The 17,542-nt window shown below is 39.3% G+C and overlaps 3 protein-coding genes across 4 annotated transcripts; all 3 read left to right on the top strand.

Moving 5' to 3' along the window:
- The first annotated feature begins 212 nt into the window (after window positions 1–212).
- On the top strand, window positions 213–6,226 carry LOC129407881 (uncharacterized). The gene is made up of 27 exons (XM_055150397.1): window positions 213–244; window positions 853–926; window positions 2,333–2,380; window positions 2,451–2,489; window positions 2,573–2,632; window positions 2,703–2,756; window positions 2,823–2,867; window positions 2,936–2,986; window positions 3,052–3,105; window positions 3,177–3,224; window positions 3,335–3,391; window positions 3,504–3,551; window positions 3,631–3,690; window positions 3,759–3,797; window positions 3,867–3,962; window positions 4,035–4,088; window positions 4,195–4,233; window positions 4,311–4,355; window positions 4,431–4,466; window positions 4,551–4,592; window positions 4,658–4,696; window positions 4,765–4,803; window positions 4,869–4,916; window positions 4,980–5,039; window positions 5,114–5,164; window positions 5,302–5,343; window positions 5,411–6,226. The coding sequence occupies exons 2-27, from the start codon at window positions 860–862 to the stop codon at window positions 5,875–5,877; spliced, it is 1,728 nt and encodes a 575-aa protein (XP_055006372.1). The 5' UTR covers window positions 213–244; window positions 853–859; the 3' UTR covers window positions 5,878–6,226.
- A 377-nt stretch (window positions 6,227–6,603) lies between these two features.
- On the top strand, window positions 6,604–15,099 carry LOC129407873 (spidroin-2-like). 2 transcript variants are annotated; one of them, XM_055150346.1, is made up of 26 exons: window positions 6,604–6,644; window positions 7,962–8,015; window positions 8,098–8,142; window positions 8,212–8,262; window positions 8,333–8,380; window positions 8,451–8,504; window positions 8,625–8,654; window positions 8,722–8,757; window positions 8,928–8,951; window positions 9,033–9,065; window positions 9,139–9,240; window positions 9,315–9,374; window positions 9,455–9,487; window positions 11,680–11,739; window positions 11,814–11,870; window positions 11,940–12,002; window positions 12,072–12,143; window positions 12,219–12,284; window positions 12,356–12,433; window positions 12,505–12,558; window positions 12,635–12,697; window positions 12,898–12,957; window positions 13,025–13,063; window positions 13,140–13,379; window positions 14,337–14,405; window positions 14,477–15,099. In XM_055150346.1, exons 1-26 carry the CDS (start codon window positions 6,611–6,613, stop codon window positions 14,479–14,481), a joined length of 1,530 nt encoding a protein of 509 aa, XP_055006321.1. In that variant the 5' UTR covers window positions 6,604–6,610; the 3' UTR covers window positions 14,482–15,099. The 2 variants fall into 2 exon arrangements, with proteins under 2 accessions (XP_055006321.1, XP_055006322.1); XM_055150347.1 differs by having other exon boundaries at window positions 13,275–13,379; window positions 14,337–15,099.
- A 72-nt stretch (window positions 15,100–15,171) lies between these two features.
- On the top strand, window positions 15,172–17,216 carry paqr4b (progestin and adipoQ receptor family member IVb). Its single transcript, XM_055150538.1, has 3 exons — window positions 15,172–15,376; window positions 16,101–16,319; window positions 16,783–17,216. The coding sequence occupies exons 1-3, from the start codon at window positions 15,172–15,174 to the stop codon at window positions 17,214–17,216; spliced, it is 858 nt and encodes a 285-aa protein (XP_055006513.1).
- The last annotated feature ends 326 nt before the right edge of the window (window positions 17,217–17,542 follow it).

Below are 17,542 nucleotides of genomic sequence, written 5' to 3'. Positions count from 1 at the left end.
ACTCCTGTAGTTGGCATACTCCCTGTGTATCAGCTCAGATCTCACCTCACATTGCTTTCACATTAATAGTCCATGGACAGTAAGGACTTGAGTACTTTTAAATGTTCAAAGTGAAATGACTGGTATTTAAAACAGTTGAAATGCCAGTCAGTATAGAGTGAAGTATGTGAAATCTGGGACGTTAACCTCTCCTTGACCCCATAAGAAGAGGATTTGGGCTTCGGGTGAGGAATCTATGTGAAAGGTGAGATTTTGTTCTCTTTTTGGAAACTTTTTTTTTTAAATTCAAAGGGCTATTCCCCACTGTCAACAGTGGGCATTTGTGTATTGACAAAGACAATGGATACATTGGTAAATTAAGGATGACTTTTCTTTAATTTCCTGTACAGTTAACTTCAAATTAGTTACAATTAGGAAATGTTTCTGAACATAAATACATGAATTATCTATTATCTACATTCTAATGAATTTGTTTTGGTTGTTAAGATGCATTTTATAAATTGTATGACTTGACAGCTACAGGCCAGCTTTATTTGCAACTATTTATTGCTGGTTGTGTCACTAACCCAAATCTCATTAGTCACTGTCCAAATTGGTGAAGCCTCTTTCTTTGCTTCTCTCACTTTCTCCATTGTGTTAATGTCTTTAAGTGCCCCATTATTCAGTTTGTGTGTGTTCACCTGGTCTCATCTGAGGGGCTGGGTTTGGGCGTCCTCTGCTGAAGGGGGACAGGCCGTTGTATATCAGGACCCAACCATCACAGGCTTCTGCCCACTCCAGATTGTATTTGTCTCATTCCGTGTGTCTCTTGTATGGTTCAAAACTTAATTTATTTTCTTAATTTCTTTTTAGCTTCAAGATGTGGGGACATACACTGCTACAGAGTGTGGTGGTTTTTTGGCTGGTGCAGACAGCGCGCACAAGGGGTAAGTGTTCCTTCCATATTATTAAATTTTTGTAGGAAAAGCATAAGGAGAATTTTACAGGGGGAGTGTACTGGTAATTAGAAGATAACCAAGGAAACTGACACTGATTGTGGTTAATGATGTGCTGCTTTTTGTTTTATTTAGTGTGATTAAATGAAGTTTGAGCAAAAATAAAAAGTGCCAAAGTTAAAGTACATAATTTACTTTATTATTTTTTGTTGCACATTTATGACGACTTGAACTGAGTGGAAATATTTATGGGAGGGGGTTTAATTGTAAAGCAGAAACATCTGAATCTATATCCACTGGAATTTAAATTGAATACTGTATTCTCCGGGCTATTAAACGCGCTTTTAAGCCTCCAATCCCATCAAAAAACGGTTGCGCGCCCGCAATCCAGAGCGCCCTATACAAAAATCCACTCGGGTGTCCAAGCACGACTTCAGTAAACTACAAAGCCGCACCACCCGCTGAGCACACAAACACGCATGGAGCAGACAGTGACCGCACAGAGAAAAACACCTGCAGCACACTCATCGCTCCACGCGGACGAGGAACGAACCGAAAAAGCGAGTGCAATGTGCCACTTCTAGACACAACTGAGCAACTGAGTCACTGCAAACACGCCAAAAATTCAGCTGTCCCAGACAGCGCCCTCCTTATGCGCCACAATTGAACAAAGCCGAGAGTCACCGTGAACGCGCCAGACAAAGTCCGACTGACCCATCGAACTGTTGGGTTTCGTTTAAAGTCCGGTGCGGTTTATTTGTGAAAAAAGTTAGAAAATAGACCATTCTGTGACAGCGCGCCTTATAATCCAGAGCGCCTAATAGCCCGAAAAATACTTTATTTTAAGTTAAAAATATCCTGCTGTTGAAAGGCCTAAAAGACCTAAAATTGTTTTTTATAATTTGGATATTAAAATGCAGTAACTGAATGTGATGTTTTAATAGTATTTGATGTAGACACAGCATGGTGACAGATGACTACACACTATGAGGCTATGGTGGAGAAATGTAGTTTTACCCTCAACTTGAATGAAAGGTGGTGCTTAGATGCTCGGGTTTGCCTGCCGAATTTTAAAGGATGATGTTAAACGGAAACCTTAGCAACGCTGGTTATGGAGCTGTTGGGTGTATGTGAAGCACTCATATTTCCTACTTTGTCTTTACCAGAAGCCTCACTTGTGGAAATCAAAGGCAGCTGAGCCCGAGTGGCAGCACTAGTCTAAATGTAACAGCTCAATGTGAGGGGAATTTGAATGGTTTTACTACTACAGCACAGACTCTTCATTGACTGTTTGAAGCACAGGGCTTCCTGAAAATGTTTGTGCATAGCAACTGGCAGATATTAAATTTAAAACAATATGACAGTTAAAATGGATGTGATGATTTGTTTTATCTAAGGTTTTGGTGCAGTGTCTGGAGTGAATACACAGGGGCCACAGAATAATGGTAAACTTTATTCTAACATTGCGATTGTTGATCAAAGTAAAGGTTAATTTTGGATGTTTTTTTTTTTTAGGAAGGTATCCACAGAATGGTGGAGCAATGCCTTCAAAAGGTACTTTAGACCCATGTGACATGATTGTTTTGATATTGTCTATATCTGACTTAATAAATCCTTTCCACTCTTTATTTCACTAGGAGTGGGTCAAGTGATGGGTGTACAAAATGGATTTGGGGGATATCCAACCAAAGGACTAGGTGAGTACATCTCTGTTATCTTACTAACATAGCTGAATGAAAATATCACTTGTCACTGGGTGATCGTCAGGTTATGGAGGAGCAGCCACTGGGATTTCAAGCACAAATGGAGCAAAATATAATGGTCTGTAGCTTCATATGTGTCAAATGTGGTCTGTTTTATACAAAACTAAACATGCTTTTATGGCAGGTTATGGTGCTGCTGCTAGAACACAAGGTGGAGCAGCCATGAAAGGTTGTCTCAATGATCAGTGGTCTAAAGAGGTCTATATTACTCAATAATTTTAATGTTTTACTTTTCAGGATATGGAGCTGCAGCTGGTGTTTTTAATGGACATAGAGGCAAACCACAGGGTAACACAGCAACAGATGACAAATATTCACATTTAGTATATTTCTATAGGATGGTGTTTTTGCAGGTTACAATTCTCTGGCAGGCATCACACAGGGTGGACCAGCAAATAAAGGAAATGGTATGGTCTAAAGAATAAAATTTTTCAGTGAACAACTATTTCATGATTTTCTCATTTAAATGTGTTTGCAGGTAACACTGCTTATCAAGGAGCACAGAATGGATATGGAACAAAAAGTGGTAAAGACTTTCTATTGTTGTTGGTTGAAGCTTATTATAGTGAGAAATGATAAAAAAAATCAAATTAAATCAAATAATTTGTAAATAAAATGGATTGCATGTTGTTCCAGGACAGAAAGCCATAAATGGCCCTGCCAGAAGGCCTTCTAATGGGGCAGGACTCCATGGTAAAACTTTTAAATACCTAACTCAATTGATCATTAGACATTTTATGCCACTTTTGGCTAGCTGACTCTGTGCTGAAATAAAAATTGTTATCGGTATGGTTATGGATCATAGGCCAAGCTGGAGCCAAACCAATGAAGGGATATGGAAGGCCACCATATGGTGCAGTTTGTTAAACCAAATCTCTGATTGGGCCTATATTATTTGAGTGTGTTTTACTAGGGATGCTTTGTCACTTCAGGCACTGGAATGGGAGCCTTCAGAGGGATGGGACCAGCACAGGCGGGACATCAGGGCACAGGTACACACAGGCACTCAATACCCAATTACTAAGAAGTACAATATAATGAACTGTACATTTGATCTTAGCCTATGGCAGTAATGGATATGGAGCCAAGAACATGGGAGGTGAGTTGTGCATTTTTTAGTGATTTTTATGTTTTACCACCAGATTCTCACTTCTGTATTCTCCTGAAGGATACAGGCCCAATGGTGGTTTGGGTGCTGGCGCTGGCGCTGGTTCTGGTTTGGGATCACGTTATGGAAATGGAGGGATGAAGGGACCCAAGCCAGGTCAGCTCTCATATGCAAAATGTGTAAACCTTTGTATTGATGTGATTTTACACTTTTCAATGTTATGATCAGGATATGGTGACGTAGCTGGTGGAGCAAATGAGCAAGCAACCAAACATGGTGGCGGTTAGACTTGATTCTTATTTGTTTTATTTGATTGATTCTTGATTCTAATATCTCATAAAATGCTGCAGCTACAGAGGATTGACTTCTGAAATGTAAATATTTGCAGGAACACGAGGCCCTATTGTGAACGGAGCCATGTCAAATGGTTGGTTACTTTTGAAATATCAGGTCCTTATTATTGACTTGTATCATGCACATCACAGTTGTGTGGTTTATGTTAAGGTTATGGATATGGCATGGGTGGAGCTAACAAACCAGCAAAACCAGGTTAGTCCTTTCTAACTGGAACAACACTTGTTTCTTTGATTACATCTATAATGTATCTACTATATTCATTTCCAGGATATGGTGGTAATGGTTATGGAGCAAAACCAAATGGTGTGTTATCACTCAGTGTTATTATGTAATTCATATTACATCTAAATATTCCGGTATTTACTATTGTACTGGAATTATTGACAGGATATAATATGAATAGAGCAGGAATAATTAGACCTCAACCAGGTATTACATTTAATTTTCCACAATAAAATTAACATGAAACACTAATGGTAATTTTTGATCTTCAGGCTATACAAATGGAGCAGGATCCATGAAACCTCAGCCAGGTATTAAGCTACATTTAATGTTTCAGTGTTATGAACATCCTAGCCTAACGGTGATTTTTAACATTCAGGCTACACAAATGGAGCAGGATCCATGAAACCTCAGCCAGGTATTACATTTAATTTTCCACTATAAAATTAAAATGAAACTCTAATGGTGAGTTTTGATCTTCAGGCTACACAAACGGAGCAGGAATGGGAGCATTTGGAGGCCAGACCAAAGGTCAGTCCAGAGTCTCAGTGAGATTCTTTAAGACACTATACAAATATTCAGATTTCTTTTTAGGCTATGGATCAGCTGCAGCTGGAGCAGGTGCCACTAAAGGAAATGGAGCAAAAAATAATGGTATTATTGGTTTTGGTATTGTCATTATTCTTCAAAACATGCCTCCATAACTTCCATAATCATTTATTCTTTAGGTCAAAGAGCAAGTGGAGCTGCTCTTGGAGGTTATGGAAATAAACTCAACGGTACATTTTATATGAATCCAGTAAAAATGGATCCATATAGCTTTGTGTGTCTGTTTTTTATGTGTGTGTTTTTTTTTGTCTTTTTTTTTTTTTTTTTGAGAAGAAGAAGATAACATTTATTTGATCCTCTGTTTTAGGTTACGGGGTTCCAGGACAGTCTGCAGGAGCTGGGAATGCTGGTAATATTTGCACATTTAATCTGCAAACTGTATTGTAAATCCTTAACAAATATATCTGTGTGACCAGGATATGGTATATCGAGTGGAAAGTCAAACTCTGTAGGTGCCCTCGGGGGACCGGGCCTGAAAGGACTTCTCTCTGCTGCTCAGCCGACTGCTGCTCCACCTCAGGGTTATGCTCCTCAGGGCTATGCTCCTCAGGGCTTTGTCCCTCAACTGTCCCTGTCTCAGGGTGGTGCACCAGTGGGCCCAGAGTCCACTGGTGCCCTACAGGGAAGGGGGACCCCAGACCAGTACCAGAAGCTGCAGGGAAAGGTCTTCAGCCCCCAGGCCACAGCCGGGCCTGCTCTGGGACCTCAGTACAGCCTGGAGTCCACAGCGGCTGGCCCCACACCTCTCCCTGCGCTCATGGGCTCAGGGGGAAAGAGCTCCAAAGTATCTGGGGCTGCAGTGACCCAGAGCAGTGGCGCACTCCAACCATCTGCTGTGCTTCCACAAGGCAAGTACTGGGCTGTTCATAATACTGGTGATTAGGACTACTCACAGTGGGAAATCCTGTCAGTGCTTCTAACAAACACATGTCAAACTGTTGAATGTATGGCCTCTAGGTTATGTGACGGGAAGTGAAGTGCCTGAGCAGAGTGTTGTGGAGACAGATTTTGTTTTGGGGCTTAACCCAGACGGAGGGGAGCCTAAAAGCCCCAAGTCACTGCAAACTAAAAGTGATCTGGACTTAGAGGCAGCTGCAGGTGCAGGTCTGAGCCCTGAGGTCCAGTCCGGGACCATCCCAGAGGAGACAGAACAGAGTCCTCAGGCTGCCCCCAGTGGCAGTGGGCTCAAGGGTGCTGGGTCTTCTGGTAAACCTGTTTTATGATTTGGTGTGTTTTCTACTGAGGCTGGATGTGCATGCAGATATCTGTCTCCTGATAATAACATTAGACTGAAGTCTCTATGGGTCTTGTTGTGGTGACTTTGTATTGCCATTGTGTTGCATGCTGTTGCCTGCATTAGGAGAGCTTTTGTCTGAGTTGTGCAGTTTAAAATTGGTAATTAGATATGGATCAGATGCAAACAAACTGGAATGCTGTTTTATAGACTAAAGCCGTTTTTATTATATATAGATCAAAAATCTGTCTCTGTGCTCTTGGGAGTTTACTTAATGGAGCATGTTACGCATGGTGTGATTTTTAATCCACTGACCTTGGCCTCTCAAGTCACTTAAACATTTTAATCCTAAATGTGTTCTTAAATTTCAGGAGCTGGAGGAATGACAACAAAAGGGCAAGGAGCAGTGCCACCTGGTATACCTCTGGATTATATTTTATATCTGAGTTGCACTGATTGTGTGCTAATAGTTTTTGTTTTTACAGTGTTTTTTATGGGTTTTCAATTGAGAGATTTATAATTGTACAGCAAGTGGTATATATGTGTCTATATATATATATATATATATATATATATATATATATATATATATATATATATATATATATACATACATACACACACACCTACACATACACACACACACACTACACATACACACACACACACACACACACGCATATAAACATAAAATATTAAGAAATAATAATAATAATAACATATTATTATTATTGTTATTGTTATTGTTATTATTGTTATTATTGAATTTTAAAGTAAAAAAAATAACAAAAATAAAGTAATAAAAGAATAAATAAATAAAGAACTAGAAAAGCACTCAGAGAGCGCAGACCTCCGCCAAGGACTACAGTCCCCCTCATATTAATTGTGTTTTCCATAAATATTTGTCTCGTATCTTTCAATTTGGAATATGAAAGAGGATCCCATTGTCCATCCCTGAGTCAAATTTCATGGGGTTTGGTCAATAATTAACCGAGATATTGAGAAACAAAATTTTTGGCCCCATTTACCACAATGTTAACTAAAATTTCAAAGTGATCCAGAATCCAGGATTTCTTCCGGATCACCCCCAAAATGAAATGAGTTCTTCCTTTTCACATTTCCAACAAATCCTGAAAATTTCATCAAAATCGGTCCATAACTTTTTGAGTTATGTTGCTAACAGACAAACAAACAAACAAACAAACGCCGGCAAAAACATAACCTCCTCGGCGGAGGTAATAATAATAATTGTCACACTCTTTCCTAGTTTCCTGAGAAAGACCATTAAGGGTGTCCATACTTCTTCAAATTCTTGTGCTTTACATCTAATGATATAGGTCAGCTTTTCCAGTGTAACTCACAAAGTCATTTCTCTTATCCAGAACTGTTCAGAAGAAACGTCAGTCCCTTTCCATGACAAAGCAACCATCCTCCTGGCCTGCAGGAGGCCAAAGTTGATCAGAGTCTTACTTTTAGAGCTGATTGTAAAGTTGTCCGAGTATATTCCTAGGACACACAGTTTTGCCGAGAAAGGCACCTAATACAAGTGTCTGGAATGCCTGGGGACCATTTACTAAGTTTTTCAGGGGTTATGCATGTCCTCATTAGTCATTTGTGTTGTAATAATTTCAATCTTGTGTTGATAGTATGTGTTTGAGCTTTTAAACAGGCAGCTGCCCACTCTGCTTTATCAATATTTTGACTGTGTGCTAATAGTTAATGTTTTTTGTCAGACTGTGGGCCCTCAGGTGTTCCCAACGGACAGTGGATGAAAATACCCAGACCTGGTAAATGGGAGGCACTAAAACTGGTTCAAAAATGATACAAAATAATGACAATATCAATAATGTTTTTTCTCTGTAATCTCAGAATATGGCACTTATGCGGGAGCTGGATCCTCACCACACACCAAAGGTACGCCAAAGGTGTTTTGGCTTTTGCTTTAATACTTATACAGTTATAATGCATAACTGTCACCTGTAGGTTATGGAGCAGGTGTTGCTGGTCCTAGTGGATACAGCTCCAAAACAAATGGTTGGTATCAATGATGTTGTGCATGTTGCTTTAAGAACACACTGTGATTTTTATTTTATTTTATTTACAGGGTTTGGAGCAGCTGCTGGAGGCTATTCAAATGGAGGAGCCACACCAAGTAAGTGAACGAAACGTTCAGTGGTTTTAATTGTAAATCTTGATTTCATGTCTTTCTTCGTCCTCCACAGGCCAGGGTACAAGGGCTTATGCTGGTACTGGACAGAACAATGGATTTGGAGCTGGTATGATTTAATAAGTTATTCTGGGAAGAATTTTATATATATTTTATATATATATATATATATATTTTATGCAAGTTTTTTATGTAAGTTTTTGAAACACACTAATAAGTGTTCCTGCAGGTCTTGGTTATCCATATGGAGGGAAACCTGGTAATTTATTTGTCGAATAATTGTATATAAATAAATGAGGTTGTCCTAAATTTATTTGTGTTTCCAGGATATGGTCAGGGATCTTATCTTGGGGCTGGATATGGTAGTAATATGTGTTTTTACCCAATTCTCTTGTGACTACATTATCATATATATAAACTATATATATATATATATATATATATATATATATATATATATATATATATATATATATATATATATATATATATATATATATATATATATAAATAAATCATATGTTTTCCACAGGTGATGCTGGAAAGTCTCAATCAGGTAGTTACAGGTGTATAGTCTAATCAGGCAAACGTAAATTTTGCAAATAGCTGATTGCATTCTTTGTTATTTTTTCCTCAGGAAATGTTGGTGGGGTACAGCCTGATTATGCAAGTAAGTTTAGGTTTCAAGTTTTTCATTTTATGCAGGTTATAATATGAATAAATTAATCTTTAATTTTTTAAAGGTCTTCAAGGCCAAGGTGTTCCTTCTGTTCAAGGCAAGTCTGGTATGGCGTCTAAACCCAGCCCATATACTGGAGAATTGCTGGTTCCTGGTGGAATTGATGGTATAATATATTTGGATTAATTATCTGTAATGTGTGTAATGTGATTATGAGAGATATAACTGGTTTTCCTTCAGGAATAAACAGATTTCAACCCCAAGCTGCAGGTTATGGAAAAGTAGGCAGTGCATACGGTGGTAAGTACTAACTAATGTTATGGTGAATAATTTACTGTAATTTTTAAAACAGTTCAGTGGAAATATTGTTTCCATTTTAGGAATGGGTGGTTTGCCCCAAAACCCCAAATTTGGTGAGTACACTATTCTACAAAAAAATGATCCTAAATTATAAATGTTTCATCACATCTGCCATTATCCTATAGTGTGAATATTTATTTCAAACCTGCACATTACATAACAAGATAACTTGTTAAAAGCAAGATAACTTGTCAAAGCCTGATCCTGTCAGATCTCAGAAGCTAAGCAGGCTGGGTAGTACTTGGATGGGAGACCACTAGGAATTCCAGGTGCCACAGTGGGGCGCCAGTGGCAAAAAACTCGTTGTGTCCTTAGGCAAGACACTTCACCCACATTGCCTAGTATGAAAGTGGTGTGTGCGTGAGTGATGGTGGTGGTCGGAGGGGCCGATGGCGCAGATTGGCAGCCTCACTTCCATCAGTCTGCCCCAGGGCAGCTGTGGCTACAACAGTAGCTTATCACCACTGAGTGTGGAGTGACTGAATAATTAACTGTAAAGCGCTTTGGGTATCGTGAAAGGCGCTATATAAATGCAATCAATCAATCAGACACAAATACACACATGCATGCTTTGAAAAGGGATGGATGAAGCAAAACTTTTACATTTCCAGTCTCCTCCCACACTTCAAACACGCACAAGCACATGCACACAACAACACTTCAACAATTCAATTCTACAATACTAATACATGACAGACAAAATACATTCAGACACTCATCCAGACAAGACAGTGGCCCAGCACACTCTGACTCTACATCTCCCCTCCTCTAACATTAAGCTTTGTGCTCTGAGGGCATCACTCACTTCTCCAAGTATTTTCCTCCTCATTTCTCTTTTAAATACCTATTTAAGCTGAACCAAGTCCCCAGAAATGTCTTATTTTAACCTATTCCATAGACTAACTTCATGCACTGAGATGAATATTGATTTTAAAGTAGTTCTGAATTTAGGTTGATATAACTTTTTATTACCTGTAAGTTCATAGTTATGATGAGCATCTTGATTTTGAAATTCCATCCATCCATTTTCTTCCGCTTATCCGGGGCTGGGTCATGGGGGCAGCAGTCTAAGCAGGGACTCCCAGACTTCCTTCACCCCAGACACGTCCTCCAGTTCCTCCAGGGGGACCCAGAGGCGTTCCCAAGCCAGCAGAGAGACATAGTCCCGGTGGGACATGCCCGGAACACCTCCCGAGGGAGGCACCCAGGAGGCATCCGGAACAGATGCCTGAGCCACCTCAACTGGTTCCTCTTGAAGTGAAGGAGCAGCGGCTCTACTCCGACCTCCTCCCGTATGACTGAGCTCCTCACCCTATCTCTAAGGGAGCGCCCAGCCACCCTCCGGAGGAAACTCATTTCGAGCGCTTGTATCCGCGATCTTGTCCTTTCGGTCATTACCCAGAGCTCATGACCATAGGTGAGAGTAGGAACAGAGATTGACCGGTAAATCGAGAGCTTCGCCTTTCGACTCAGCTCCCTCTTCATCACAACGGTCCGATACAGCGACCGCATCACTGCAGACGCTGCACCGATCCGCCTGTCAATCTCACGCTCCATCCTCCCCTCACTCGTGAACAAGACCCCGAGATACTTGAACTCCTCCACTTGAGGTAGAGACTTTCCACCCACCCGGAGAGGGCAAGCCACCTTTTTCCGGTTGAGAACCACGGCCTCGCACGTGGAAGAGTTGATTCTCATCTCAGCCGCTTCACACGCGACTGCAAACCACCCCAGTGCACATTGCAGGTCCTGGCCTGATGAAGCCAACAGGACAACATCATCTGCAAACAGCAGAGATGAGATCCTGTGGTCCCCAAACCGGACCCCCTCTGGCCCCTGACTGTGCCTGGAAATTCTGTCCATAAATACAATGAACAGAACCGGTGACAGGGGCGGCCCTGGCGGAGTCCAACATGCATAAGGAACAGGTCTGACTTACTGCCGGCAATGCGAACACAAGTCCTGCTCCAGTCATACAGGGACCGGACAGCCCTTAGCAAAGAGCCCTGGACCCCATACTCCAATTCAATCCTGATTTTGAAATTGATTATATAAATTAGCTAGAACAGTTAATAGAAGCCCTGAATATTATGTGAGCTGTTTTCCAGTTTATCAGATCATATAGTTTTAAATCTGATTTTTAAAACAGTAGGCGATTTGGGTGCATATAGTGGAACTTGTGAGCAATCCTACTGGCGTTCCCCCCATAACTCAACTATTGGCTAATTTTTATAATTTTGTGCAGGAATTGGTGGCTTGCAGTTTGGGGGCAATCCTTCAGCTGCTAATGGAGCTGGAAAATATGGTTTGTTCTTTACATTTAAAGGAATTTACTTTAATTCTATGTGTGTAACAGACAGTGTGCTTTGCTGCTCATAGGTAGTGCCAGTGGTGGCTCATATGGACCAGCCACCAGAGGAAAGTCTGGAAAATATGGTAAATGTATTTAGTGAGTTCATTTTGTTTTCTTTATGCTGTAAGTAACACATCTCTCTGGTCTTAAAGGATCAGCCAATGGACAACAGCATCTGAACCTCGGCAATGCCGCTAACACACCTGGCAAATATGGTCTGTAATACTTTGGTTACTCTTGCATTAATATTCATGTAGGACATGAGATGGTATATTTCTCTACAGGCTATGGCAGAATGCCTTATGAAATCCAAACTGCTAGACAGAATCCCAAAGTCAAATCTACAAGCAAACATGGTAAATCATTTTTTTCTAGTATATAGTGTAGTGTGAACAGGTGAAGACATGTGTAAACGATGTGAATATTGACAGGCTCAGCCTATCAGCCCGAATCTGCAGCTATGGGACAGAGTGGGAAGGCAACTGGACAATATGACAGTAAATAACATTTTAATAAGTAAAACACTGTACAAAATTCAAATTTAACTGTTAAAAATGGCTGATTTTAGATTTAGGTGGCAGCCAAATACCATATACACCGCAAGCCTTTGGAGCTGGAGGTGTTGCAAAGTCTTCAGGGAAATATGGTACAAAACTGTTTTTATTGCAAGTCATGCTAATTTTATTTTGGTTCTAATTTGCATTAATTTCTTTCAAGGGGCCCAGAATGGATATAAATCTCAACACCTTGAGACATCTACTGTCAGATCTGGTATTTCCATATTACTCCTGTTGAAGTCTATTCAAACAGAATTAAAGAATAATTTCAAGTTTGTTTTTTTAAACAGAGGAAGCTAGTCTACCTTATGACTCCTTACCGGTTGAATCAGCTACGGGTGCTAAGTCCTACGGTTGGAAAATACACATGCTTTTATTGCACACAACTCTGGACTTAAACTCTGGACTTAATCCTAATCATGTTCATTTTTTATTTTATTTTATATTTATATATATATATATATATTATATATATATATATATATATATATATATATATATATATATATATATATATATATATATATATATATACATATACACACACACACAGTAAAAGGAGAAAGCCCAACCCCAGCTGCTGCAGTAGAAGGAGCCTCCGTGGACAGATTTGGTAGGTGCACACACTTCTATCACTGCTAAACATTAGTTTTCAATTGTGTAACTGACTATTTTTTCAGATAATGTGGGCTACATTAGTGGACAAGTGCAGCCAGAAGGTAAAATCTATAAAATGCAATATAAATGAGCTGCCTGAAGCTTAAGCAATAACAAGCTCTATTCTGCTGCCTATAGTAGTTGCGCTCCCTGCTGCTCCCACCTCTCAGCCCTCTGTGCCCTACCCCTCTGCTGTGTCCTACCTGCCTGTAGACGCTGCTGTCACTGCTTATGGAGGGGCTAAAGACACTGTTGATTCTGCTCCTGTCACAGAGTCCCAGGTTGCCTCTCAGGGACTGGAGCAAACTGATGATGTGCAGCAAATGCCACAACAGATTCACATCCAACAGCAACTCAAACTGCATTTCCACCCACAAGGTAAGAGATGAAGATTTGAGAGAAACAATAATCATATACATACTACATATACATTATAAACAACAGAAAAGCACATTTCTTGAAAAGGAGTGGAAAGAAGAAAAAAACTTAGACTAACACACCCCTATTCAGTACATAGTTTCAAAAAAATAAAATAAAATAAATGGTTGCTGTATATTGATGACAAAACTTTACAAATATTTACATATAGCAAAATAAATTATGTACTATGCATATAATATATATAATATATAATTATATATAATTTTAAACACATTTTGTTTGGATTGTACTGTATTATGGTTGTACAAACTACTAATAATGATAAAGAAGGCACGAAGTTTATTGTTTATGGTCGTATCAAAATAAGCAAAATGAGAATGAAGAATGTAAGGATTTTTTTTTCTTTGAGAGTGGTTGGAGTGAATTGTTTTTTAAAATTCATTTGACCTGTCAGGTTGTATTTGAATTCATTAGTGTAGAACAGTTTTGAATGTTATCTGGGAGCATGTTGAGTTTCACTTTAAATAAGATTTGCCATGTTTTAAATTTTACCAGGTCCCCAACTTTCAGTATCTTTGGCAAAAAAATGCATTTGTATGTTCTCTATATCCGACCAAGTGAGTTATTCGTATTGCTTTTTCTTTGTAATTTAAACAATAAGTCTGTGTTACTTTCATAAGAATTTCCCCAGACCTCTACACAGTAACTTAAATAAGAGTACAGTAGATTGTATACAGGGCTTTTTTATTTAGGAGAATTTTAGATTTGTTCATCAAGGCTATAACATTTGCTATTTTAGTTTTAATTTTATCAATGTCAGGTTCCCAACAAAGTTTGTGATAGAGAGTTACACCAAGAAATGTATGGTCAGGTACTCTATGGTTATCAGATGACTAAACATTTGGTAATATCTGGTAACAATGTGACACTCAAGTCAGTGTTTTTTTCTTTCAGGGGGAAATGATGGCAAATATGATCTGAATGGCTTTTTTGGGAATGCGAATGGAAACAGTGGCTACAAAGGTATAAATCTATGAACTGAACCCTTTTAATAACCATATCATAGCAATAAAATGTTTTCTCTCTTTTTCCAGGTTAACATCTGAAATGTCATGTTCCTGAGTTTGTAAAAAAAAAAAAATATTGTTTGTGTTGAGCTTGTTTTGTATAAATCAAAAGTTTAAAACATTTTAAGTCTGTTTTCAGAGTTCAATGTATATTTCTAAATTTCTATTGTCTTGCACTTAATGTTTCAGTGTACATGGAAAATATTTGTTAATTGTGGTCAATTGTTTTATACAACAGGTTCAAGTCTAATTTATTTTACATGTGAGATTTCAAAATCCCCTGGCATTCTGTGTAATACTGTACAGTTTTATTGATACAAATAAATACCTCCCTAGTTCAGAACAACTATTGCTCACTTATTTCTGTTGCTTTTTGTGCATTTGTTTTATGCTCAAAAGTCATGGAAAATACATGGAGTGTAGTTGTAATTTTAAGAAAATACAGTATGCTTAAAACTTGACCATGAAGTTAAGGGTTAGGGTCAGTTACAGCACGTCATGACATGTGCACGCGGCTGCTTGTGAGGATTACCCAGCATTATCCCTGAGTGTAAGAGCCCCATGCTGATTGGCCCTTCTGAAAGCATGCCACTTAGCCAGCTCAACAGAGGTGGTCTACTCTGAACTATACCTGTCCAGGGATGCCTCTATGGTACAGGAATCTGCAATAGTCATGATTGTATGTACAGTCATGAGTGCTTCCTTTTGGAGGATGTGATCTTATGGACCTCAGCTTGTCACTGCAAAGGGGGGAAGACAAAGTCATGCTTTACAAAGGACCACGGCTCTTGGAGTTGGCCAAAACTCCCACTCATCTTCAGTTCAACAAGTTCGTGTTGACGGGTTACCGGCCAGTGTCCACTGCACAGGAATGTCTCAGGAGCCTCTTCTACATGCACAATGAGCTGGGGAACATTTACACCCATGGTATGTGAGATACACTCCTTTTTTAACTCCAGACGCTCTTATGACGACATGGTTTCAAAACACATATAGTGTAAACTTATCAGAAGTATAGAAGTACAACAGAAGTATAACATGGTAATTTGTATCACAATACACAACAACAGATCAAAGTTTACAGAGGAAAAAATCATAAATATTACTTGTTACTTCTCCACACATTAGTAAACAAGCCAATGGATTAATACTGTGATAATGCCATGCTGTGACATTTGGATATTATTACAGCCCTACTAGTTATGATAAAACACAAAACTTAAAAGACTCTCACTTAGCCACTTACCAACAGCATACCTGCCCCAGAGTATAATGAGGATATGGGGCATTAGCTGTAATCTGCCCTGGGAATCCTCCTCCTCTAAATATCCCCCTCTTAGCTGGGTCTTTAACAAGCTTCACTGACACTTTTCATCTACATGCAAACATGCCTGTCATGCTACAAAATTAAACAATATGAAGGTTGTTTTTTATGCACATACAGGTAATTTTTTTGTGGGCATTCATAAGCAGACAATGTGTTACATGTGCTACTTGGAACCTGCACAGCCTTGAACTTTACAAAGGTGATTAGTCCATTATGCATTCTAGCACAAGTTGATTAAGGTTAACACCATTACTAAGGGGAAGAGAGGGATGGAAGCATTTGGCACCTGCATCTACTTTAAATAATTTGTTTTTTGGTGTACAGGTATCCCATTCTTCCTGTTCTTGGTGCTGCTGCCATTCAGTATTCCCTGGATGGAGGTGGACTGCACCTGGCTGTGTGTAGCGCACTATCTGGCCTGCCTCAGCCCCACCATTGGCTCAGTGCTGTACCATGTGTTCATGAACCACATTGGGGGAGAGCAGGTGTATGACACTCTTCTTTCCCTGGACATGTTTGGGGTCTGCTTGGTGAATACACTGGGTAGGTCTGTTTGACACAAGCTTTAGGCAAGGATAGTAAAGAAAGTTACATCACCTTGAAACATGGAAAGAATACAACTATAAACCAGAGTGATCTCAATAAAATAATTCTCCAGGTTGTAATACATTATTATAAAAATGGGATGGCACGACTGCTTGACGAGTCTAGACTACACAACTTTACTACGATGGTAAATTAGAAAATAAGTGGTGCTCCCTTGAAAAACAAGTACATGTTATTGTGCCCCTATGCTTAAACTGGATTGTTTTGTTCCACTTTGATGAAAAAAACAGCTGAGGGGACTGTCACAGATCATGATTCCTTGTTCAGTGTAGCTAGCATGCATAATTCAAATATATTTATCATCATACTAAATATGATTATAATAAATGCATTATAGGGTCAACATACTTTAATGTTTGTTAATGTACTTGCTAATATATTTATTTCTTTTGGTCATCAGGTGCACTTCCCATCATCCACATCACTCTCCTTTGCTACCCCCGCCTGCAGCAGGCCGCCCTCTTGATCTACATCTTACTGTCTGCTTATGGGATCTACTGTGCCACTACTGCACGCACCAATGTCTTGCGCCTCAAGGCCTTTGTATGGCAGGCCCTGTTCCGCTTTGGCCTCTTTTTGTTTCGGGTGTACGGCAGTGGTGTGGGCAGCCCTAACTCTATGCGCCTCTTTGTGATCATGGACTCCTTGGCTGTGCTAGGAGGTGTGGTCAATATTATTCAGATCCCAGAACGCTTCAGCCCAGGCCTGTTTGATAACTGGGGCAACAGTCACCAGATAATGCACGTCATGGTCATATGTTCTATCATTTACCTTCACTGGGGCACACTTGAAGATTTAGCCTGGATTAAGAGCTACCAGTGTCCTACTGAGTAAAGCTAAGTGCATACTATACTAATGTATGATAAATCTTTTTAAATAGAAAACGACAATGAATGTAACAGTGGACATGATAAGTTTCTGCTACTATATTTTGCCAGGGAACTAGGAAGGAATGAAGTTGGGGGATTTCAAAAACATATCCTGATAATACTTGACTTAGTTTATTCAAATGCAGTAGTTTTGGGTCAGAAAAAGCCCATGACCAAAATAGGTTTATAAATGTTATTTAAGATACAATATTTATTAAAATATATTTTTATATTTCGCATATTTTCTTGTATTTAATTGTTAAGCATTAAGACTAAAAGAAGAATAAAAAA

The sequence above is a fragment of the Boleophthalmus pectinirostris genome, unplaced genomic scaffold, assembly GCF_026225935.1.
Source record: "Boleophthalmus pectinirostris isolate CB_2022bp ecotype Guang Dong unplaced genomic scaffold, ASM2622593v1 HiC_scaffold_14, whole genome shotgun sequence".
Lineage (NCBI taxonomy): Eukaryota > Metazoa > Chordata > Actinopteri > Gobiiformes > Gobiidae > Boleophthalmus > Boleophthalmus pectinirostris.
The sequence above is the reverse complement of the archived record's forward strand: the minus strand, read 5'-3'. Positions and strand labels throughout refer to the sequence as shown.

Bases quoted from the DNA above. Each gene is read 5' to 3' on its own strand.
- LOC129407881 (XM_055150397.1), top strand. From the start codon at position 860: ATGTGGGGACATACACTGCTACAGAGTGTGGTGGTTTTTTGGCTGGTG. The intron at 2,987-3,051 runs GTAACACAGCAA...GTGTTTTTGCAG, and splicing joins ACATAGAGGCAAACCACAGG to GTTACAATTCTCTGGCAGGC. The intron at 3,106-3,176 runs GTATGGTCTAAA...ATGTGTTTGCAG, and splicing joins ACCAGCAAATAAAGGAAATG to GTAACACTGCTTATCAAGGA.
- LOC129407873 (XM_055150346.1), top strand. From the start codon at position 6,611: ATGACAACAAAAGGGCAAGGAGCAGTGCCACCTG. The intron at 8,016-8,097 runs GTAAATGGGAGG...CTGTAATCTCAG, and splicing joins GATGAAAATACCCAGACCTG to AATATGGCACTTATGCGGGA. The intron at 12,958-13,024 runs GTAGGTGCACAC...CTATTTTTTCAG, and splicing joins AGCCTCCGTGGACAGATTTG to ATAATGTGGGCTACATTAGT.
- paqr4b (XM_055150538.1), top strand. From the start codon at position 15,172: ATGGACCTCAGCTTGTCACTGCAAAGGGGGGAAGACAAAGTCATGCTT. The intron at 15,377-16,100 runs GTATGTGAGATA...TTTGGTGTACAG, and splicing joins GGGGAACATTTACACCCATG to GTATCCCATTCTTCCTGTTC. The intron at 16,320-16,782 runs GTAGGTCTGTTT...TTTGGTCATCAG, and splicing joins CTGCTTGGTGAATACACTGG to GTGCACTTCCCATCATCCAC.